At 41.6% G+C, this 24191-nt stretch overlaps 1 protein-coding gene across 13 annotated transcripts in view; it reads left to right on the top strand.

The window, feature by feature from the left end:
* The window catches only part of LRRC3B (leucine rich repeat containing 3B), an 85869-nt gene that overhangs the window by 40396 nt on the left and 21282 nt on the right, over nucleotides 1-24191 (top strand). For 4 of the 13 annotated variants that reach the window (XM_075922008.1, XM_075922010.1, XM_075922009.1 and 1 more), the window contains 3 exons: nucleotides 14323-14476; nucleotides 18653-19589; nucleotides 20106-20264. In XM_075922008.1, the coding sequence (XP_075778123.1) occupies nucleotides 18816-19589; nucleotides 20106-20135 (804 nt within the window). In that variant the 5' untranslated portion in view covers nucleotides 14323-14476; nucleotides 18653-18815 and the 3' untranslated portion in view covers nucleotides 20136-20264. Of the gene's footprint in view, nucleotides 1-3637; nucleotides 4073-8432; nucleotides 8580-14322; nucleotides 14477-18652; nucleotides 20265-24191 lie in introns of all 13 variants that reach the window. The other 9 variants (XM_075922014.1, XM_075922018.1, XM_075922017.1 and 6 more) reach the window with 5 other exon arrangements.

The following is a 24191-nucleotide window of genomic DNA, read 5'->3' as shown; positions in this document are numbered from 1 at the left end:
TCAGCAAGACAGGGTGGGGACTGGCCACAACTGTCATCTCTCTTTTTCTGTTGATCCTCATCTCCAAGCAACCTGTGATGCCAGGCTGCATTGCCCACTTGTTAATTTTTCAAACAAATACTTTTGTGCTTTCTCTCAGGCTGCCCCTCATCTTTGGGACGAGTTCCCTACAAACCTCATTATCCACTTTCAGGTCTTTCCTTAAATCTATCCTTTGCATTAATATTTACAGTGATTAGGCTTCTGGTGCTGAGAACTCTGGCTACTATATGGATTCCTTGTGCTCCCTTGTCCACCTGTATCCATCTATTGCAGTGGTTCTCAAACTGTAGTCTGAGGCTCGAGCTCAGCCCCCAGCACCCCCGCCCTGCAGCAGAGAGCCTGCATGGGTGCTCCAGCCTTGTGGCCTCTTCCCTCCCCCCCCCCCCCCCCCCCCGTGAGGTTGGCATGACAGCACTGGTTTTCTTGGAGGGGTCAGGGTGAGCCTCGAGCCTCCCTGCTGGATCCGCCTCGCTGGGAAGAAGCAGAGCCAGAGGTGGCTCTGCACACTGCCACTCCCCCTCTCTCTACCCTGGCTGGGGAAACAGCAGTGCACTGACCTGCTGCCTTGAGGCTTTCCCTGCTGCTCCCATTGGCTGGAATCTGGCCATTGGGAGCAGTGTGAGGCCGTGCCTGGGAGCCGCGCAGAGTTCAAAAGCAAGCAAGTCTCCCCCCTCCATGTCCTCATGTCCAGATCCTGCACTCTCACCCACCTCACGTAACCTTCCTCCAAGACCCCGCACACCCAGGATACTCTTGCAGCCTCTCCCTGGCCAGAGATCCTACCCCCACCGTGGCCTGCACCCTCCCTCCTTGCCAGACTCTGCATCCATCCGTTCTCCTGCACTTTCCCTCCTGGCCACACACTACACCTTCCCTTGCTTTTGCTCCCTCCCTCCTGGCCAGACATCCTACCCCCACCGTGGCCTGCACCCTCCCTCCTTGCCAGACTCTGCATCCATCCGTTCTCCTGCACAGTCATGATTTTATAGACCTCTATCATATACCCCCTTAGTCTCCTCTTTTCTAAGATAAAAAGTCCAAGTCTTTTTAATCTCTCTTCATATGGAACCCATTACAAACTTCTAATAATTTTTGTTGCCCTTCTCTGAATCTTTTCCTATGCCAATATATCTTTTTTGAGATAGATCTGTATGCAGTATTCAAGATGTGAGCATATCATGGTTTTATGTGGAGGCAATAAGATATTTTGTCTTTTTCTCTATCCCTTTTTTAATTATTCCTAACATTCTATTTTCTTTTTTTGACTGCTGCTTCACATTGAGTGGATGTTTTCAGAGAAGTATCCATAATGACTCCAAAATCTCTCTTGAGTAGTTGTAGCTAAATTAGTTCCCATCATATTGTATGAATAGTTGGGATTATTTTTTCCAATGTGTATTACTTTACATTTCTCAATGTTAAATTTCATTTGCCATTTTGTTGCCCAATCACTTATTTTGGTGAGATCTTTTTGAAGCTCTTCACAGCCTGCTTTGGTCTTGACTATCTTAAGCAGTTTGGTATCATCTGCAAATTTTGACACTTCACTGTTTATAAATGATCTAGAGAAAGGAGTAAATGAGTTGAATAGGACTGATCTCAAGACAGACCCTTGGGGGACCCCACTAGTTACCTCTCTCCACTCAGAAAACTTACCATTTATTCCTACCCTTTGTTTCCTGTCTTTTAACCAGTTGTTAATCCATGAAAGGACCTTCCCTCTTATCACATGACAACTTTCTTTACTCAAGAGCCATTGGTGAGGGATGTTGTCAAAGGCTTTCTGGAGATCTAAGTATACTATATCCACTGGATCCCCCTTGTCCACATGCTTGTTGACCCCCTCAAAGAACACTAGTAGATTGGAAAGGCATGATTTCTCTTTACAGAAACCATAATGACTTTCCCTCAACAAATTATGTGTCTGATAATTATATTCTTTCTATAGTCTCAACTAATTTGCCCGGTACTGACGTTAGACTTACCGGTCTGTAATTGCCAGGATCACCTCTAGAGCCCTTTTTCAATATTGGTGTCACGTTAGCTATCTTCCAGTCATTAGGTACAGAAGCTGATTTAAAGGATAGGTTACAAACCACAGTTAATAGTTCCACAATTTCCCATTTGAGTTCCTTCAGAACCTTTGGGTGAATGTTATCTGGTCCCGGTGACTTGTTACTGTTAAGTTTATTAATTTGTTCCAAAACCTCCTCTAATGACACCTCAATCTGGGACAATTCCTCAGATTTGTCACCTAAAAAGAATGGTTCAGGTTTGGGAATCTCCCCAAAATCTTCAGCCATGAAGACTGAAGCAAAGAATTCATTTAGCTTCTCCGCAATGACTTTATCATCTTTGAGTGCTCTTTTAGCATCTCGATCTTCCAAGGGCACCATTGACTGTTTAGCAGGCTTCCTACTTCCGATGAACTTAAACATTTCAGACTTACTTTTTGAGTTTTTGGCTAACTGTTCTTCAGACTCCTTTTTGGCTTTTCTTACTATATTTTTATACTTAATTTGACACAGTATATGCTCCTTTCTATTTTCCCCACTGGGATTTGACTTCCACTTTTTAAAAGATGTCTTTTTATCTATCACTGCTTCTTTTACCTAGTAGTTAAGCCACAGTGGCACTTTTATGGTTCTCTTACTGTGTTTTTAAACTTGGGGTATACATTTAAGTTGGGCCTCAATATGGATATAGGGTGTGTTTCCTATAAAATACCTACATCATGAGGCTGGAACTGCGTTCAGTAAAACCCTTTTCTAATAGATGTTTGAGTTGAGCTAACTTTTAAAAAATTCAATATCGCAGTTTTAGGACAATGGGAAATACCAATTTATGTCAGCAAGGAAAAAGGCCAGATGTATTAATAAGCATATCTGTTCCAACTACTAATATATTTAATATCTGCCTTTTTGCTGGAAACCCTTGATGTATCTTTTTAAAATTGTAAGAACTTTGTAATTATAGTTGGAAATATATACTAACTTCTTAATTGGCTTTCTCAGCGATTTTGTTATTTAAAGTCCTATTCTGTTCTGAAAAATTACTGTAAAATAGAATTGTGAGGTTCTTTGTTTTTGTGAATCAATAATTTACAAGTAGAATGATAGTTTCTCTAAATGTCAGCTGCAGATTCAAACTGAACTCTAAAAGTCAAGCTTGGGTTGTTTAGGTTTTATTAAAGGTTAAAGGGGGCTGCACAGCCATAATTGAGGTAAAGTCTACACTACTAGATAAGGTCCAATTTACTAAGATTGACTTTTTAACACCCAATTTTGTAATGTTGAAAGTGCATGTCTGCACTTTGTGCAAGAATCTGATGTAGTCTGAAGTAGTACATCCTCAGTAGTGTGGCTACCGTCAACTTTGAGAGGAATGCACTGTGGACAGCTATCCCACAGTGCCTTCACCCCTTCGCATTCTGGGTTGTGCTCTCAGGGCATGCTGGGAGCAAAACTGTAAGGCGGTGGTTCTGGGTAAACGTCATCAGTGTCATATAATGCACTCATTTCCTCCCTTGCCACATGCATAAGACCAATGGCAATCAGTCTTTTTGCGCCCTTCTTTCCCTTGGTTATTCACACAGATGCCCTAGCAGCCTAAGCATGGAACCCATCATGGATCCTGTTGAGCATCAAAGCATGATGATGATGTTAACCTTGGTGCGCCTAGTGCTGGAGTATGTCCAGAGCGTATCCAAGGTCCGCCAGAACGAGGAAGATTCTCAGGAGTCCATGAAAACACACTTCAGCAAAGCACTTGAGCAAATTGCAAGATACAGTGGAAGTCTGTTCTAGTGCCATCAGACAAGATCAGATTAGTAGGACCGCATAGTTATGCAACTATGGGACTATCAGCAGTGGCTTCAAAACTTTTGCATGCATAAGGCCACTTTCATGGAAGTTTGCAAATTGCTTTCCTCTGCCCTGAAGTACAAGAATACCAGAATGAGACCCACTCTGACAGTGGACAAGTGAGTGGCAATTGTCCCATGGAAGCTTGCAACGCCAGACAGCCACAGGTCAGTTGGGAATCAATTTGGTGGGGAAATCTACAGTGGGGGCTGTTGTGATCGAAGTAGAAAAGGCAATCCAATACCCCTCTGCTATAGAGGGTAGTGATTCGGGGAAATGTGGAGGACATAGTGGAAAGCTTTGCCATGCTGGGATTCCCTAACTGTGTTAGGGCAGTAGATGTAATGCACATAGAATCATAGGGGTGGAAGATACCTCAGCAGGTCATCAAGTTCAATCCCCTGCTAAAAGCAGGACCAATCCCATCTAAATCATCCCAGCCAGAGCTTTGTCAAAACTTTTAGGAATGGAGATTCCATCACCTCCCCAGGTAACCCATTCCAGTGCTTCACCACCTTCCTAGTGAAATATTCTTTCCTACTATCCAACCTAGACCTTCCCCACTGCAGTTTTAGACCATTGTTCCTTGTTCTCTTATCTGATACCACAGAGAACAGCCGCTCTCCATCCTTTTTGGAACTCCCTTCATATAGTTGAATGCAGCTATCAAATTCCCCCTCTCCTCGTAAGTTATGTGCTCCAGCCTCCTAATCATTTTTCTTGTCCCCCCACTGGTCTTTCTCCAATTTGTCTACATTCTTTCTGTAATGGGGGGGAGGGCAGGGGGCAGAATTGGATGCAGTACTACAGATGTGGCCTAACCAGTGCTGAATAAAAGGGCACTCTTGATACCAACTGCCAAACAGACATTGAGCCCAATGATTCAGCCAGCTTTTTATCCAATGAAATTTATGGAGATTGCCTATCTCCTAGAACTGGAAGGGACCTTGAAAGGTCATTGAGTTCAGTTCCTTGCCTTCACAGCAGGACCAAGTACCATTCCTGACAAATTTTTGCCCCAAATCCCCTCCACAAGGATTGAGCTTACAACCCTGGGTTTAGCAGGCTGCTGCTCAAACCACTGAGCTATCCCTTCCCCGCTTACACCTTACAGTCCATTTATCTAATCTATATTTCTTTAACTTGCTGGCAAGAAAATGGGGTGTGTGTGTGTGTGTGTGTGTGTGTGTGTGTGTGTGTGTGTGTGTGCGCGCGCGCGCGCACGCGCATGCATCTACACAGTAGGGATGTAATAGTATAGTTGATTAACCGATAAGCAAAACCTTATAGGTTAATGCTATAGACTACACGCATTTTCCTCCCCCCTCCCGCACTCAAATTTTTTAGCAGGTTGGCCAGCAGCCTAGCTCAGTTCTGGCTCACGCCGGGTCCAGGACCTACCCCCTCGTGGCTCTTCATTTAAAGTGTATTAGGAGCTGGGAGCTCAAACTCCCCTCTTCCCCAGACCAGAGCTCCTGCCACCCCACACTATTGCCTCTTTATCAGAGGCAGCAATATTGGGCAACAAGCAACCGGTACGCAGGAGGAGCTGGTTTTTAAACTGGCTCCTCTTGCAGACTGGCTCCTGCCTGGCACCCTGCGCTGCACCCCCAGGGACTATAGAATAGTCAACTCGCCAATAAGAATTCCTGAGGTTACTCGACTATTCAATTAACCAATATTTAACATCCCTACTACACAGCAGGACTAAGCTACTCAAACTGAGCTACATCAATTACGTAGCTTATTTTGAAATTGGGAGCATCTACATAGCGCTTATTTCAAAACACAGCACTTTTCTTCCGATGTCCCTTACTCCTCATACAATGAGGGTTACAAGAGTCAGAAGTCCTCCAGCTTGACAGTATTTTGAAATTATTTCAAAATAGCTGCCTGCTGTGTAGACGTGGACAAAGTTATTTCGAAATAACATTGCTGTATAGACGTACCCTGGGAGACCATATCGGAAGCTTTGCTAAAGTCAAGGTATATCATGTCCACCACTTTCCCCATATCCACAAAGCCAGCTAGTCATAGAAGGCAGTCAGGTTAGTAATACCCATCTTGGTACCTGACCACCTTGGAAAACAAGTACATTACTACAGTGGGTACTTCTTAATGGTGCTGCACGGGCTGGTAGATCACAAGGGCCTTTACACTGACATCAGTGTGGGAGGGTTGGGAAAGGAGCATGAGGCTCGCACCTTTAGGAATCCCTGCCTCTTTGGCAAGCTGCAAGGTGGAACTTTTTCCCAGACTAGAAAATTTCCATCAGAGACATTGAAGTGCCAATAGTGATCCTTGGCTATCTAGCCCACCCCTTGTTTCTGTGGCTTACAAAGCTTTACATGGGCAGCCTGGACCACAGTAAGGAACAGTTCAACTATAGGCTGAGCAAGTGCAGAATGGTGGTACAGTGAGCCTTTGGACATTTAAAGGGGAGGTTCTGCAGTCTACTAACTAGGTTAGATCTCAGCAAATGCAACGTTCCCATTGTGGTGGTAGTCTGCTGTGAGAGTAAGGGGGGAAATTATCTGGCAGTGTAGGTGAGCAAGGCACAGTGCCTAGACAGGGATTTAGAGACACCATATACCAGGGCAATAAAGAGAGCACAGCGAGGTACAGTACAAATCAAAGAGGCTTTGAAATACAGTTTTATGAATGGCCAGTTTTGAGAGGCTTGCATGTTGCTGTCAACAAGGTGCATTCAGTGTGCTTGCCTGTAACCCCACATCACTCCAGTACAAGCAACAAAGAGACTGTTATTCAGAAATCATGCATTTTTATTTAGGAAACAAAGCAAGGAAAGAAAAGGAGTCAATGGTGGGAACTTTGGAAGAGGGTGATCACAATTGCAAGGGCAGCCCTTTTGCTTCATGACACATCCTTGGGGACTGAATGTGAGACTATCCTTGACTTCTTCCCTCATCCCCCATGTTCTAGGGTCCCTCAGAGTGGAGGCTGTAGAACTCCGTGAGGAGGGAATGTTGGGCCATAAGGGTTGGAAAGGGTGCCTATTCAGGTAGGCATCCTGGAAAACTGCCATGCAGTTCATCACAGTTGCCATGGGCAACAAGACCTTCTCCTGGTGCTTCACTTCCAGTTCCCTGCATTCTCTCCTTTCCTCATGCTCAGTTCACATTTCCTTCAGCAACATATTCCTTCACTCGCTTAGGCGCTCCCTGTCCAAGTTGGTAGATTGAATTTGTTCCTTGAGCATCTCTTCCCTAGTCCATTTTCACCTGCAGATTTGTGCCAGGTGGACAGCTGGCAGGACTGGGGAAGTGTGCAGCAGGCTGACTGCTGTTCCTGCTGTAACAAAAAGTGAAGGGCAGACTTCACAGGAGATAAATTGTAGAGTGTAAAATCTAATCTGGTAGAATAAAATGTCCTAAAGACAATAGGGATGTGTTATGTACAAAGCCACAGATATGCTTCTAAGTGGCCACTATGCAGCAAGTACACCTTAGAGTTATTAGGAGAGCAGCTGGACTCGATTTGGTGGCAAGCATGATCAGGGACAGGCCAGGGCACCAGCTTATGGGCAGGAGGTGGGAGAGGGTCTGGGTGTGGCGGCAGGGCAGGGGATCACATGACGACCATGTGTTCAGCACCCCGTTTGCCAGGAGAGTGCAACTTTCCCTTCGCACAGGAGCAGGCAGAGCTCTACCATGCTTTATTGAGGATGAGCAAATAGAGGTTTACTGTAAAGGCATCAGCTAATAGCTTCCCCCACTTCATCCAGATTGCTACCCAAGATATCAGTCTTCTCCAAATCTCTCAGTGTTAGGGATCAGATGCCAACTGAATGTGGCCAAAAAACTGGACCTTATGCTGCAGTGCTTTGCGGTGCAGTGATGCCAGACCATGTACTGCTGGCTTGGCATGGAACGGTGTCCTGCCGTGGAGGACGGAGTGAGGCTGGCCTCCCCAGAAACCTTGTGAGAAGGATTAAAAAGTTGCTCTATGAGAGCTTTGTGGAGATTCAGGGAGGATTTCTGCTCTGTCTCCAGACACATTACAAGCTGTTCCAGAGATCCCCTGCTGTGTAGGCACAGTGGCCACCACAGATCACACCCAATTGCCTTAAATCACTTGTAGCCTGATTAAAAACGTGAACTCCCTAGGATCAGTGCCCAGCTGTGAGACGTCCTTGGAGGAGGGGATTGTCTCCAAGGTTATAAAAAGTTCCTGGCTCTCGGTGACATTGGTTGCCCTGCTTGCCTGCTCACCATTTTCCTCCTCCACTATGCAGTCCTCCACGCTGCTGCTTGAGGAGTGTCTTGGAAGGAATCCATGGCCTGACTTGGGAAGCTGGTTGGGTTCCACCCCAAGGGATTTTATTCATCTGTTTGTAGAAGTGGCATGTTTTTGAGATGCTCCAGACTGTCCCTTTGCCTCCTTTGTCTTTTGGACAGCTGCCTCAGCTCCTTTATTTTCACATGGCACTGCTGGACATACCTGGCATATCCTTTCTCCTCCCTGCCCTTTGCAGTCTTGGCGTAGATATCTGCGCTCTTTTTGCAGGTTTGCAGTTCTGTGAGAACAGATTTCTCTCCTCACACAGCAGTGAAGTCCAGGATCTCTTCCATGCTTCATGTTGGTGTTCATCTGTGACCCTGGGAGCTAGTAGAGCTCATGTGACTTGAACTCATGGTCACGCGTACTGCTCAGGTGTGTTGCCTGCTGTAACATCTGCTTGCCACTCTGGCCCCATTAGAAATGGAATTCACATTTTTCCAGGAGTTTTCCTGTCTATCTGGAGAACAGTAGCGTTGTAAGTCGTGGCCAGAGCAGTCACTGCTGAGTATTGTGGAACATCTCCTGGAGACCAAAAAGTCAACTTCCAAAGCGTTGCGTCTGCGCTATCACAAAGTCGACCATGCAAGCTAAAATTTAGCAGTTACTTCTCATGAAAGCAGGATTTAAAAAATATACTTTAATGGCCCTTAAAGTCGATAGAACAGGCTTGGTGGCATGGACTCGTTTAAAAAAATCAATCTAATTGCAGCTAAGTTCAACTTAAGCTCCCATTGTAGACCAGGCCGGGGGGGCTATTTTGAAGATGATAGAGTTGCTCAAGCAGAAGGCATAATTTAGACTTCAAAATCTCTCTCATTGGTGGTAATAATGTGTGAGGATAAAAGAACCTGGCTTGACATTTGAAGCACCAGGCTGTCCTTTTAGGATTATCTGTTACAAGAGGAAATCCCCTTTAAAAAAAAAAACTTGTAAACTAGAGAAATTGGATATGGAATCAGTGAGCCATAACAAAAACAGAATTCCATGGTACTATTTTTACAATGACACTTTTCAAAGCAGAACTTTTTAAGAGTACCGTGTCTAAAATTGTCAACAGCAAAGCATCTGGTGGTAGTTAAAGTTTTTTAAAATATCAGATAGTTTAATTTTTTAAGACATCAAATCAATAGTTTAACTCAGCTGATTTTGGAAAGAATTTGTTTATTGGTGGAGCATTATGAATTTCATAATGTTTTTATGGAAACTAAAGTATTATCAGTAACGATTCATACTTTTTCCCCCTGGAAATAGAATAATGGCAGAATACACAGGTTAAACCGGATCATAGCTCAACTGACAGGTCATCCCTTTCAATTGATGAATTGGTTCCTCTTCACCACATTTTTGTTCCTCTTCACCACATTTTTCTTTCTTTCCTGCTCACTTGAGCATGTAAGCTTCAGCAATAATAAATTCCACTCATATCTCAGTAACAAGCTCCACATCAGTAAGAACAAATAAAAGCTGTGGGCCAGATTCTTTGCAGTCAGTATAGCTACGCCAGTTTACATGAGCTGAGGATCCAGCCCTTCAGTAGAAACGGGGTAGAGGTGGGTAATATTCTAACCATGTATGTTATTGAAAAGTAGAAATAGGAAAACAGAACCAACATGAGAATATGAGAGGTCTCTCCATAAATATGATCCATACAAGTTATATGTCTGTTGCAAGTGTAATATCAAGTATCCTTTGCATATGGAATGACTTAAGTACAATACATCTTAGTGCTATGTGTCTATCACTTTCATCTCTAATAACCTTGTGGGTATCTTTCTGGGAGAAATGGCCCTGAATAAGATCATAATCTGAACTTTCTCACCTTGGATATTGCTGTGTTTATACTTTTTAACCTACATGTAATATCTATCAAAAGTTTCTAACATTGAAATGCATGCTGCCATCTTCCATTTCCTTGAAGAGAGCAGTGAGGGCAGGATACAAAGATATACTAGCTTCTTAGAACTTAACCTAAGAACGGCCATACTGGGTCAGACCAAAGATCCATCTAGTCCAGTATCCTGTCTGCCGACAGTGGCCAATGCCATATGCCCCAGAGGGAATGAACAGAACAAGTGATCCATTCCCATCACCTGTTCCCAGCTTCTGACACACAGAGGCTTGGTACACCATCCCTGCCCATCATTGCTAATAGCCATTGATGAATCTATTATCTATTTAACTTTTCTAGTACTTTTTTGAACTCTGTTATAGTCTTGGCTTTCACAAGATCCTCTGTCAAGGAGTTCTACACCGTGGTTGTGCATTGTGTGACCAAATACTTCCTGTTGTTTATTTTAAACCTGCTGCTTATTCATTTCATGTAGTCATCCCTAGTTCTTGTGTAATTAGGAGGAGTAAGTAAAGGCTTACTTTCTCACACCAGTCATGATATTAGGGCACTTCTAGACTATGTTTTAATTTAGAAAAAGGATTTGGAAATTCTGCAGGAATTTGCATATCTTCTTCTGATTGCTTTTTTGAAAGCTGGTCTTGTGAAAGTAGTCTGGATGTGGGGGGTGGCGGGGTTTGGAAAAATAAAACACCTTTCAAAAAAACCACTCTTCCTGAAAAAAGTAGGTTTATGTGTTTTTTTGAAAAAGTTGGTTTAAAAAAAAAAACAAAAAAAACCCCTGCGTCCAGACTAATTTCACTTTCGAAAGACCTGCTTTCAAAAAAGCGATCAGAAGAAGATATGAAAATTCTCATGGATTTTGCATATCCTCTTCTGAAATTAAAATGTCGTCTAGACATGGCCTTATAGACCTCTATTCTTATCCCCCATAGTCGTCTCTTTTCTAAGCTGAAAATTCCCATTCTTATTTTCTCCTCGTATGGCAACCATTCAATATCCTAATCATTTTGTCCCCTTTTTCTGAACCTTTTCCTATTCTAATACATCTGCATGCAGTAATCAAGATGTCAGTGTACGGTGGATTTATATAGTGGGATTATGTGATTTCTGTCTATCCTTTTCTTGATGATTTCCAGCTTTCCTTGGGAACTCATTCAACTTGTTTCTTTAGGTGGAAAGTGTTTTGCTTTATTTGGAACAAAAAGAGCCCATGTTTTTATAATTACAAGTGCTCCTTAGGCAAAATTGTGCACTCACTGAGGTCAGCAGTGGGTATCTTGCATTTCGTGGGTAAAACAAAGGCAAAATCTAATTTAGGAGGCTAAGATTTGCTTCACAGCGACAGCACAGTACCTGGCACATTTCCCTGTTGGTAAGAGACCCATCAGGAGATGTGAAAATGGTTAAAAAACCATTGTATTATGGAAGATAGTGTAATGGGCTGGCCAGAAAGGCAGTGTGGCCAGGGAGGTTAGGGAAGGCACTTGATTTGGCTCTGCGCATCTGTGGTTTTCATTTTTAGAGGTTTTCTGGGGCTCCAATAGAAGACAAAATTGCTCCTCCAGGCCAGCCCACCAGAAGGGTGTATTTTACTTCTCTCTCTTAATTTAATTCTAATTAACCTGACCCCATGAATTTTAGGTACTCTTCATCTAGGGAGCCTAGCAAGCAGGGCCATCCCTAAGGGGGCCCAGGCCACCCTGCTCTGCTGTGCCCCTTCTCTCCCCCCCCCTCCCCAAGCGTGAGGCCTGAGGAGGATGCTCTGAACCATCCTATGGAAGGGTGGCTCTGCTAGCAAGTTTGAGACAACACCAAAATAAGTGTTTCAATACACTCCTTGTTTTACACTGCCTCTAATGTAGGTTGTGAGTTTTCATTTGAGATTGTTTTAGTTTATCAATTGTTAGATTTAATTATTGAGTACTTTGTAGATGGATCTCAACAAACTTTAGATGATCCTTGGTAATTTTTGAAATCATAGTCATGTTGCCAGCTCACATATTTTTCCTTTCATAGCATCCTCTGACAATAAGTTTCACATCTCAGGTATAGGAATCTCCCTCACATCCTCTGCAGTGACGACCAATGCAAATAATACATTTAGCTTCTCTGCAATTGCTTGGTCTTCCTTGAGTGCTCTTTTAGCATACAAGAACATAAGAACATCCATACTGGGTCAGACCAAAGGTCCATCTAGCCCAGTATCCTATCTGCCGACAGTGGCCAGTGCCAGGTGCCCCAGAGGGAGGGAGCACAACAGGTAACCCTCACGTGATCCCTCTCCTGTCACCCATTTACAGACAAACCTCACCTCAAATATCAAGTTGCCCCACTGACCATTTGTCAGGCTTCCTGCTTCTGATGTACTTTAACTTTATTTTTGCTTTTAGTTTTTGTGTCCATAGCTAGTTGCTCTTCAAATTATTTCTTGGTCTGCCTTCTTATATTTGTCTTACTATATGTGACTCATCAGAGTGCATGCTCTTTTCTATTGTTCTCACTAGAATTAGGGATGTTAGCATATAGACATTTAAACAATTAACTGATAAGCCTGTGTGTTATCAGTTAGTCCTTATGGGTATGTCTACACTAGCCCCCTAGTTCGAACTTGGGAGGCTAATGTAGGCATTCGAAGTTGCAAACGAAGCCCGGGATTTAAATATCCCGGGCTTCATTTGCATCTTCCCGGGCGCCGCCATTTTTAAATGTCCCTTAGTCCGAACTCCGCGCCCGCGGCTACACGCGGCACGGAGTAGGTAGTTTGAATTAGGATCTTTAATTCGAACTACTGGTACACCTTGTTCCACGAGGAGTAAAGGTAGTTTGAATTAGAGATCCTAATTCGAACTACCTACTCCGGGTCGCGTGTAGCCACGGGCGCGGAGTTCGGACTAAGGGACATTTAAAAATGGCGGCGCCCGGAAAGATGCAAATGAAGCCCGGGATAGTTAAATCCCGGGCTTCATTTGCAACTTCGAATGCCTACATTAGCCTCCCTAGTTTGAACTAGAGGGCTAGTGAGGACATACCCTATGACTACATGCAAACTCCTCACCTGGCTGCCTCTGTATTAGAGGCAGCAGCATGCGGGGCAGTTGGGAGCAGGTGATTGTAGGGAGTTGGCTTAAAAGCCAGCTCCCCATGAGCACCGTATCCTGCAGAGCCACCTGCCCTCCCTCCCTGCGCTGCTGCCTATCAAAAGCTGCAGTGTGGTGGGGTAGTGCAGGTAGGAGCCAATACACATGGGGAAGCTTGCTTTTAAGCTGGCTCTCCGTGCATGCTGGTTCAACTGAGCTGCCCCCCTTCCTCCCTCCCAAACAGGCAGTAAAGGTGGGAGCCAGTGCTTTAATGTCTGTGTCTTATTTTTGCGGATACAGGTGCAAATGTGGATGAAAATGTTTTATCTAGAACCCTGAAGATTTGTGGATATCCAGGGGCATCTGCATCCACAGATGTCAGCACGGATATCTGCGGCTTATTTTTGCAGATACAAGTACGGATACAAAATTTGTATTCACACAGAGCTGTATCAGCCCTGGTCTACATAAGGGAGTTGTTTTGAAATGACCCCTCTTATATTGAAATAATAAGTGGAGTGTCCATGCTACCAAGTTTGTTATTTCGAAATCTGCATTCCTTCTTTCCTCAGGGAGTTATGCTTATTTCAAAATTATTATTTAAAAATAGCATTACTATGGACTGTTGCTATTTTGAAATAACTATTCCCCAAAGTAATTCAAAGTAATTACTCCCCAGTGCTTTCTGGGGCTCTGAGTCAAGGTAGCACATCCACATTAAGGGGGCCTGCCTCAGACTAATTTTGAGACTCTCCCAAAGTGGGAACACACTATTTTGATTTTTGTTATTTCGGGAGTTAATTCTAATTTAGTTATTTTGAAATAATTTCCTAATGTAGACATGCCCTCAATGTCCTCATTGATTAACAGGCAGTTTAGTTTACCCAATTAGTATTTAGATTTGTAGCATTTGTATATAAGAGAATGGGGGGAAAAAAGGTATAGCTAAGGACTGTCATCCCTAGCTAGTCATTAATTCTCAAGAAATACCATGCACTAAGATTGTTGATTGTTACTTTTTATAGCAAGCAATGAATAACACATAAATATGTGGATAAACCTTTGTATGAATAATGAAATGTAAATTAGTAAGTTTAGGACATTTCTAAAGTATTCACATCCTTTGCATTAGACAGCCACTTGGCTTGGATGCTTTCTTATTATTATTTGTTTGTTTATATTCCAGTAGCACCAGCAGGCTCCAATCAGAGATCATCACTCCATAATGCTAGCCACTGTGAAGAACACTTAAACAGTCAGTACCTGTTCCAACAAGCTTACAAAGTAGTCTACAAAAGAACATAACTGGTGGACGAATTGGACTAATGAAGGGTGAAGAGGTGTGGAGGATGTAAAGTTAAAACAAGCTTCGGTTAGCACAATGAGTAGTAGTCATAAATGGCCTCCTGCGTAACCACTGTCAGCAGTCTCAAGAGTACATTAAGTTTAAAATAACAATTACGTTATTTCTCAAGTCTCAGTTTGTAGCATTTGGACCACTCTGGGCAGTCAGCATAGAGTAATGTGCAGAAGGAAGGAAAATAGAAACATTTGCTATTGTTCTGCACTTGGATGCTTATCAGCATTCTTAGAGTTCAGGATGGTGTTTGTAAATCTGATTGTTTGGGTGGACTCAAGTTCTCTTTGAAATGTCACCCACCTCTTACTTTTCTGTACACAACTCCCAGGATCTTAGACCTGCTGACACAGCTCTCCAAAAAGATTCCTGCTATGTAAGTGGAATTACTCACAGAATATTAGTTATAATTAATATTCTGCATTCATTAAATAGTTGTCCAGTAACATCATGGTAGAAATATGGTGTTGTGCATCTGTTGTATGGAGAATTATTTTTCATTGGATTGATAACTATCAAATCTTTCACAGTTCATAAAGCTAATTCTTGCATTTTCATACCCAGATTACTGATACTGACTCATGTCATGGAAAACACTGATGTAGCTGCACATCTGGGCATATGCCAAAGATCAAGTTATACCTTGCTTTCTCACTAGGATATATTGAATACTCATTTCAATGCAGTTTAATAAATGTAGTGTCTGAGCCGCAGGCCCTAGTGAAGAGAACAACGATAATACTTGGTTTGCTGTGAAATCAGCAATTCTGATGCCTGCAGGCTACTTGAAATAGCTTGAGGGGGAGTCTCATTGCTGTTGGGTGTTCCTGTAGAAGGATTCCAGTATTACTTGTTAGTAAAAAAGTTGCAGAATATGAGCAGTAGGTAACAAGACCAAACTTGCCACCTTTGTGATACTGAGCTAGGTTAGTGACTTAATGTCAGTACCTCATTTATGATCCATCACATGTCTCCCAGGAAGAAGTAAAGAAAGAGACATTTTAAATAAATATTTTACAGGAAGAAGTTCAAGATGAAAAGGATATGTATCATGTGATGGAGCTTGAGTCTTTCCACTTATAAGCCATGGTACAGATGTTTTGTGGTCAGAATTTTCCGAGAGAATGAGAGAGTCCCACTGCTTATGGGCTTCTTTCATTGGCATCGTGTTGTTTCTGTGCGGAGTGAGATTCTTCAAGAAGTTTGGAGTTTAGTCATAGAACCAGCCCCAGAGACTGCTGTGATGGGAATCTTCTGTTTAGGTTTGAATTCAAGAAATGGTCAGTGTTGAGGGATGCGATCTCCTCGTGCGGATTCCAGTGGTCAAACTCCTTCATGGGTCCACTTATCAGGGTCTGTATGGTCCAATGGCCAGAGTCGGAATCCCAGATCCCCCCTCTAGGGGGTTAGTGTGGCTCAGTGGCCTAAGTCCCTATAGCGTTCCTCCCCCATCGGGGTCATTATGGTCCCGAGGTCCAGTCGGAGTAGCACTCCCCTCTGTTGGGGGTAAATATGGCCTTGGGCCTGGTCTCTTGATATATTCCCCTCTATCAGGATAAATATGGCCCTGAGGCCTAGTCCTTGTAATGCTCCCCTCTATTGGGATAAATATGGCCTACTCTTTGTGGTGCCCCTCTATCGGGGTCAGTACGGCCCTGCAGCCCAGTCTTTGCAATACGCCCCTCTATTGGAGTAAATACTGCCCTGAGGCCTAGTCCTTTCAACGTTCCCCTCTATTGGGGTAAATACAGCCCTAAGGCCTAGTCCTTTCAGTGCTCCCCTCTATTGGAGTAAATACGGCCCTGAGGCCCAGTCCACAGGCTTAGGAGCGCTGCAGAGGGAGGGGTTGGGGGACCCGGGCCCTCCCACTCCACCGGGTCCCAGCCAGGCCCTATGGGCAGTGGTTCAGGCCACCGCTTGCTCAGCCGGGGGTTCTTCCCCTAAATGTGCCGAGTGCTCTTCCCGCTCTGGAGCTCTCTCCGCAGCTCCTTCCCCTTCGGCGGTCAGCCCTGCCTGAGTGTCTCAGGGCCTTTTATACTGCAGCTCGCCTGTGAGCATGCCCAGTAAGGCCGCGGGGGAGGGGCGCTTTCAGCCAATGGAGCCCAGCCCACAGCCTGTTCTGCAGTGCGGGGCCGAGGTCACCCCGTCACAGTCAAACTAAAAATGAAGGAATGTAAATCTCTCCTACGGAAGTGGGTGTGCCTGCTCTGACTTATGGGTGGGCAGTGAAGGCTGGGACAGAAGGTTTTCCCTTAGTGGTGTGCAGGGTCTGTTTCAGCTCTTTACGCTTCAGGCTGGGGCTGGGCAGGCAGGCTCTGGAGGGGAGAAGAGAGCTTCAGTTACTGCAGAACTTCCTGACAGTGCATCAGCAGCTTGGCCCACTCATGCTGCTGGAGTAGCTGGCAGGGATCATGGGGTTGTTGGTTAACCTCGCAGAGAAGAGTTCCTCTTGCAGCAGCTCCCACCACCACAAGCATGTAGAGCTACCAAGTCCATCTTAGCCTCAGAAAGAACTAAACAAGCACTAAGCTTTTTTGTAGCAAGCATTAAATGTGTTTGGACAGGCTAATTAAACAAATTTTTTTGTATCTCCTACTATAAATGTTTTTTGCCCTCCATGATCACAGCACTGGTCACGGGGATGACCTAAAGCTTCAAGGGAGGTTAAGTAAGAAGATTCTTAAGGATACTTCCCAATGGACTTACTTTACATAGTCCGTGGCATAGAAATTTATGTTCTGCCTAGCCTCCCTTTTGAAGACTGAGAGCCCCGCTTCTGCTTCCTTCAACCTTAGTGAATCTTTTTTTAACATTTGTTTTCCTTCATTTTACATTTTCAAGGTTAGCTTAGCAAGCAGAAGGATAGAACTGGTTTTTTGTTTTTTTTAAATGAAAACTGAGATTCTGTTTATGGAGCTAGAATGCCACCTTTGGTAACAAAGGGCTCCTGCAAGTCCTCTCCCAGCTCACCATTGTAAAAGTAAATGTGGTAGCGTCTTGCAAATACTCTCTGTAGGAGGCTCTTGTAGGATTCTGTAAAAGTTCAGACATTCCACTGAAGCAGCAGTGGAATACTCACATGTAACACACCTGATACATAAAGCAATATTGGAAGGTGTGTTTTGCCCTAATGTAACTGCTTCAGCAAAGTGATTTACTAAAACTCATATATAATTGGGTTAAAATATTCAGTAATATAGAGAGCTAGTGCTGTGGCGAGCCACTGAAAAGTGTATTTCATGAATGCTACAGGATCTACCAGTGCCAGCAACAGTGATGGCAACATAGATATCCTCTGCTCCCCATGGAATCTCACAAACCCTTCCCTAACGGGATTTCAGTTTTCATTGAGTTAAAAACATATAACTCAAAAAGTTTGAAAATGTCTGACCCACTAAAAATTGAGAAAGTGTGTGAATGGAAACAAATGGACCTAGAATGGCTACAAATGTGTTTTATTTCTGTTTTCTGTATGTTACTTAAATCTTTTTAGATGTAAAATGGAAGATTAAATATATTTCTTTAGAACTCTACAGATCTAGCAAAATTCCTTGAACTAAAAGATTCAAAACGATCAAAAGCAAAAAAGAAACTGAAGGGGGAAATATACACATGTGATATGAATTTATATTGTGTCTTCCAGCAATATTTGGCTCAGTTGTTTTTAAAATGAGACTTTCAGAAAAATGTTTCCTCAATTAAATTCTCTAATTTGTATTTAAAATAAGAAGTATTTTCTTATGAGGTCATTAACTGCAAGAATACTGGTCTTTTTTGTCACTGAAGCTGGTGTTCAACTGAAAATCCTATTAATTTGCCGGCTATTGGACTTAAAAAATGTAATTACATTTTATGGCTGTTACTTTAGTAAGTTCATGATAAAGACAAACTGCTGTTTCTTATAATAAATGTCTGATATTAAGACCAAACCTCTGTAGTTCAGGACTATTATGGTGTATCATCTTAAAAATGTGCTTCAATTTTAGTACTAAACTCAAATGAATGCTAATAGGAGTTAATTGAGTAACTCTCCTGTGTGTTGATAGGATATTAGACCATTGTGCAATACTTTTCAGTTAGATTTCACTTATTTCCTTTTAAATGGACTAATCTGGGATTGTACTGTGCTATCTAAGGAACCTTTTTTTTCTCTCTTTAGATCTATTTTTAAGAAGAATAGTGACCATGAGGAAGTCTACCTGTTAGTCCATTTTTACTAATTCTGCTGAAGAAAATGAAGCTACACTTTGGCTGTACAGAATCCTTTACCGTCACTGTTGGGTAAATCAGAAATGGTTGTATGATTATGCTGACATCCCAGCATGCATTTGGTAGACCTGTGGTTAACTCGTTCCCTCTCCATGTGTCTGCTCTTACAAAGTTTTGTCCTTATGATACTGTGCTTTCATTCTGCCAGTATGTGCCCAAAAGGCTGCCTTTGTTCTCATTCTGGAGGTTTAAATGTCAGTTGTAGCAATGCCAATCTCAAGGAAATACCCAGAGATCTTCCTCCTGAAACAGTCTTACTTTATTTGGACTCTAATCAGATAACATCCATCCCAAATGAAATTTTTAAGGACTTGCATCAACTGAGAGTCCTCAATTTATCCAAAAACGGTATTGAATTTATAGATGAACATGCCTTTAAAGGAGTGGCAGAAACCTTACAGACTTTGGACTTGTCTGACAACCGTATTCAAAGTGTGCACAAAAATGCTTTCAATAACTTAAAGGCCAGAGCCAGAATTGCAAACAATCCTTGGCACTGTGACTGTACTCTGCAGCAGGTCCTGAGGAGTATGGCTTCCAACCATGAAACAGCCAACAACGTCATCTGTAAGACTTCTGTGTTAGATGAACATGCTGGGAGACCATTCCTCAATGCTGCCAATGATGCAGACCTTTGTAACCTTCCTAAAAAGACTACTGATTATGCCATGCTAGTTACCATGTTTGGCTGGTTCACCATGGTGATATCCTATGTGGTTTATTATGTGCGGCAAAATCAAGAGGATGCAAGAAGGCACCTTGAGTACTTGAAATCCCTGCCAAGCAGGCAAAAGAAACCAGAAGAAGCTGATGACATTAGCACTGTGGTATAGTATCCTGAATATAACTGACTTTGAGATGGCAATTAGATCTGGATGGCACTAAACCCAGAGGTTTACTTCTAACATTCATTGTAAACATATAAGACTTTTTTTTCAGTTTAACGGAATTATGCTACTATTGATCTTTCTTACAAAGGTTTTTTGTTTGGGTGATATACCTTATTGTGTCTCTGGGGGAATTCTAAAGCAAGTAAACTAATATGTAAACATTAGTTAGACCCATTTAATAACAAAATTTATTTTTTTAATTTAAAACCAAATAAAAGCTAAACTTTGAATCCTGTTAAACAGAGTAATTTATTGATCAGAAATTTGTCTAGTGACTAAACCTGTTCAGTTTGTCAATATTAATGAGATTAAAAATAGTAATAATACTGTGGGTCATAATCATAAAATCCTGGAAACTCCATTTTGCAGCTCGGAGCTGCTCTTGATTTACTCCAAGGAAATCAAATGAAGAGCTGGTGAAACAAACCCTTTTGTTGTTTGCCTTTCAAAAAGAAAGGGAGTGCAGGTGGGGAGAGCAGGTAGGCAGTCAGTCCCATGGGCCACGGAAACTGAAGATATGATGGAGCTCTGACTAGCACTTCAGCTAAGCTAAGGAACGGCAGCCGTGAGGAAGCCTGCACTTCAGGATACCACAGCCAATTGGACAAATATGTAAGTACTAATGGTACATGGGAATCATAGTGTCAAACCAACCCTAAAGGATTGATAAAATGAATTTAAATGTAAGCAGGAATACAACCACCAAAACCATGTGTTTATAAGCCTGAGACAGCTGCTATCTCTATTTTCATACTCATTGAGCATTGCTGCTGTTTTCACAGGTATTCTAGGTGTTTTGCCAAGTGAAAAAAGACAAGAAAGCCTACAGTTAAAGGGTTCAGCTATGGTTTTGTCATAAACCCTGAAAAATGGACAGTAGGAGCAATTCATGAGCCAGATGGTTAGTCTCAGAAGCCCTGTTCCCTTCAATAAACCACCTGCAGTTCATGAAGGTGCAAAAGAGTGAGCAGGCACCAAGGACTGCTACTTTTTTTTTTAATGCATTTGAGCAGATGAGGATGGAGGTTAGATGAAGACTTTGCTCTGTCCCATTCAACACTCTAGCCAGCAAATCTGAGCCAGTGTCCCAAGGGAAGTAATCTACACATGCAATATATTTACTAATATGCACAGGTCTACAGACTGTTTTAACTAATGGCTGGGGGCGGAAATAGCGCATTTGTTAGCTATCAGTACCCAAAATACAGTATGCCGTTTGTACAAAATTATGATAATATACTAGACATAATATATTTTAATGTAATACTGTAATCAGAGATCCTGTGATAATTCCATATACAATACTGATTTTTCTCTCCAATTATGACAATCACGTTAAAACCCAAACTTACTATAATATGTTAAAATATTCAAACAGTATGTGTTTGCTACAAGTTTTAAAGATAGTTAAGCCACTGGATAAGCACCTGAAGCCAAAGTTTGTTGAAGTGCTAAATCAGATTTGACAGCAATAAGTTTATTCTACAGATACAGAGAGAATATAATCTTTTTAGTTTATTGGACTAGATAAGTTCAATGAGTAGTTCATTCAAAGTTGAGAAACACAATGTGATTTGATAAAGTAAGAAAGCTTGTTTTACTTTTCCCACCTAGAAGGCTGAGAGGATAAGATCTACTAGTTTTAAAATCCTGAAGGACAGGGTGACCACAAACAATCAGTTCACTTCACTAACTACATATACTACTATTTTTTTTATGTAATAAATCAGTTTGGTTTAGATACAAATCATTGCTTGGCTAGACTTTATTTCTCATGTATTTTATTTAAAGTAGTATTTAATAACAAGTTTAAAATGTAATTGTATGCATTTTACTTTAATTCCAATTTTTATCCAAATGCAGCTTGATACAAATCATGACTAAAAAAATACTTATATGGTAAATGAGAAATGCATAATTCTTCATTCTATAATAAAATAAAAAATTATAAATTTAAAATCTGAATAAAAGTAGTCCAGGCATATAAACACTAAAATATATGTAGTGTATTCTCCTGGTTAGCAACAGAGAAGTACCATAGTTAACATGAAGATCAACATGTTTTAACATTCAGCCAGCCAATGAGAATGGACATTTCTTTAGGGAAATAACTATAAATACAAAACAAGACTAAAATCTGTTATTTACACCAAGGATTCCTGCTTGCTCATTTAAATTACATTGATGTAAATCAGTCCTCCCTGATAGCAGTGGCAACGTTTTCAGACATGAGTATATTAATGTTGGCTCCTAAATCTGTATTTAGAAACTTAAATAAAAATGATCCTTTTTGCAATGCAAATGTCACTGAATGCAGCCAGAGTCTGCAAATGTTGGCCATTGTGTCTGAAGGACAGGCAATGTAAGTGAATGTGTAGATAGTGCACATCCTCCTACATACTGAACAATTTTTATGTGGTTTTTCTGATAAATGTTTATAAAAAATAAGACTGTCATATAAATAGTCCTAGCCTTGTGTATAAATTAAACATTTTAAGGGACCATAATTTTTTTAAAAACTGTGTTTTTCTCTTTTCCAATTGAAAGAATGGACTGGTATGTGTTTCTGCTGTCCCCGTAATAAAACAATATTTGTCTAAGAATCCATTTAGGTTCAGTTTTATTGAGCATGGAGTGTCTTGTGGTCTTAGGGATTAAGTATTTATAAACAGGTTCTTTAGAAAAGCAAGGATTAAAGGGCAAAAATGAACTAGGAAAAAAAAGCAAAATAGTAATCTCTCTCTCAAAATTATGAGGACATGAGTTATTTTCTGTTAAACCATGTTTATAGTATTTTAAAATCTGTACAGTGTTCAGGGTTGTTTTACACCTTTTTTGTAAGTTTATTAAATCTCCTTATCTGGCTTGCTATACAAAAGAAAATAATCTCTAAACAAGATGAAGTTGGAACTAACTAATTGCATTCCAAATGAAGAAAATAATTTTTAGTTCTTTTTAATGTATTCAGAAAGTAGGTAAGAGCAACTTTTTCTGTGATCTTCATAGGCTAAATCTGTGTACCTGCTAATGTCATGGATTCAGCAAGTCCTTGTATTTGGTCTGTTACATTTTAGGTACTCTTTAATGGAACATTTTTGGAAAATTAAAGAATTTTTATATGCAGTGTAGTTACAGCCAAATTGGTGCCAGGATCTTAGAGGGATAAAGAGGATGAGGTAATATCTTTTACTGAACCAACTTCTGTTGGCGTGAGAGGCTATGAAGCCACAGAGCTCTTCTTCAAGTATAGAAAAGGGACTCTGAGTGTCACAGCTAAATGGACTGAATTGAGACAGTGGATTTACGATTTATTACAACAATCTATAACTGACTAACCCCCCTCTTTTTGTTTTTTGACTGCAGTGATGTGTTGCCAGGGCACTCTGCCTTACATTGTAATTTGTAATATGTATTTATCTACTTATGCTAAACTATCAGTATTTTTCTGCAGTTCTGGGAGTGTGTTTCCCAGTCTGGAAGAAGAGCTCTGTGTGTCTTGAAAGCTTGTCTCTGTTACCAACAGAAGTTGGCCCAATAAAAGATATTAACATCACCCACCTTGTCACACTAAAGAATTGGTAGGTGGTTTAAATTTTGCTCTTTTTGCCCAAAAAATTAATCTGTCATCTGTTGAAGTAATGACATTGATTCTTCAATGGCTTTTCAAGTAGAAAGGCTTTTAGGGGGTGGGATGGTATTAATTTATACAAATCCTGTTTGGTTTAGAACTTACTGGTTTTATTTCTTCAGAAAATGTCTTGCAAAGAATCCAAGCTACTCACAGGATCCATTCTCACCCCCAACGCTGCCACCAGTTCTCAGTGTAGACTGAAATTCAAATAAAGACGCTGAAGAAAATAGATTAAATTATATACTGTAGCAGCAATATACAAAAACATGTTGAAATAGGACATGTCTTTTATAAAAGTCTCCATCTGTATTCCTTTTATATATGCTGGACCAAATTCAGCCCTGGTGTAAATTTGATGACTTCAGTGGAGTTACTCTAGGAATCAGTTTTTGCCATATTACTGTGTTGCCAAGCAGCATATTGGATCCTAAAACATATATTTCTTTTTGAAGAGAAAAAAGGAATGGAATACAGCCACAGAACTGATGTATTATTCAGCTCTACTTTTATTTATAAGTATATGCTGCACAATGTAGACAGACTATGACTGGATGTGATTTTAACAGCATAAAGCTTCCTTGGCAATTGTCAGTGTCGCTCAGTTCCTGCATACTGGAATCATACTTAATTTTTTTAATCTCTGTCCCCATGCCCTAGAACAAATGAATAAACAAATTAAGGATGTTAAATTGCATTTAATCAGCTACTTGATTAGTCGATAAGGGGGAAAACTGTAGAGCTGCAGGACGGTAAGCTCCTGAGGCTAGGAGCTAACCCCACTGCAGCTCTGCATTTTAAATGTAGTAAGAGCCATACAACTCTTAGTACATTTAAAAGGCAGAGGCGCAGCACAGAACCCCAGGGACTCAGCTATCCCGGCTCGCACCTGGTCCTGTGCTGCACCTCTG

Source organism: Pelodiscus sinensis, chromosome 2 (genome assembly GCF_049634645.1).
Source record: "Pelodiscus sinensis isolate JC-2024 chromosome 2, ASM4963464v1, whole genome shotgun sequence".
In the NCBI taxonomy this organism is placed as follows: domain Eukaryota; kingdom Metazoa; phylum Chordata; order Testudines; family Trionychidae; genus Pelodiscus; species Pelodiscus sinensis.
The sequence above is the reverse complement of the archived record's forward strand: the minus strand, read 5'-3'. Positions and strand labels throughout refer to the sequence as shown.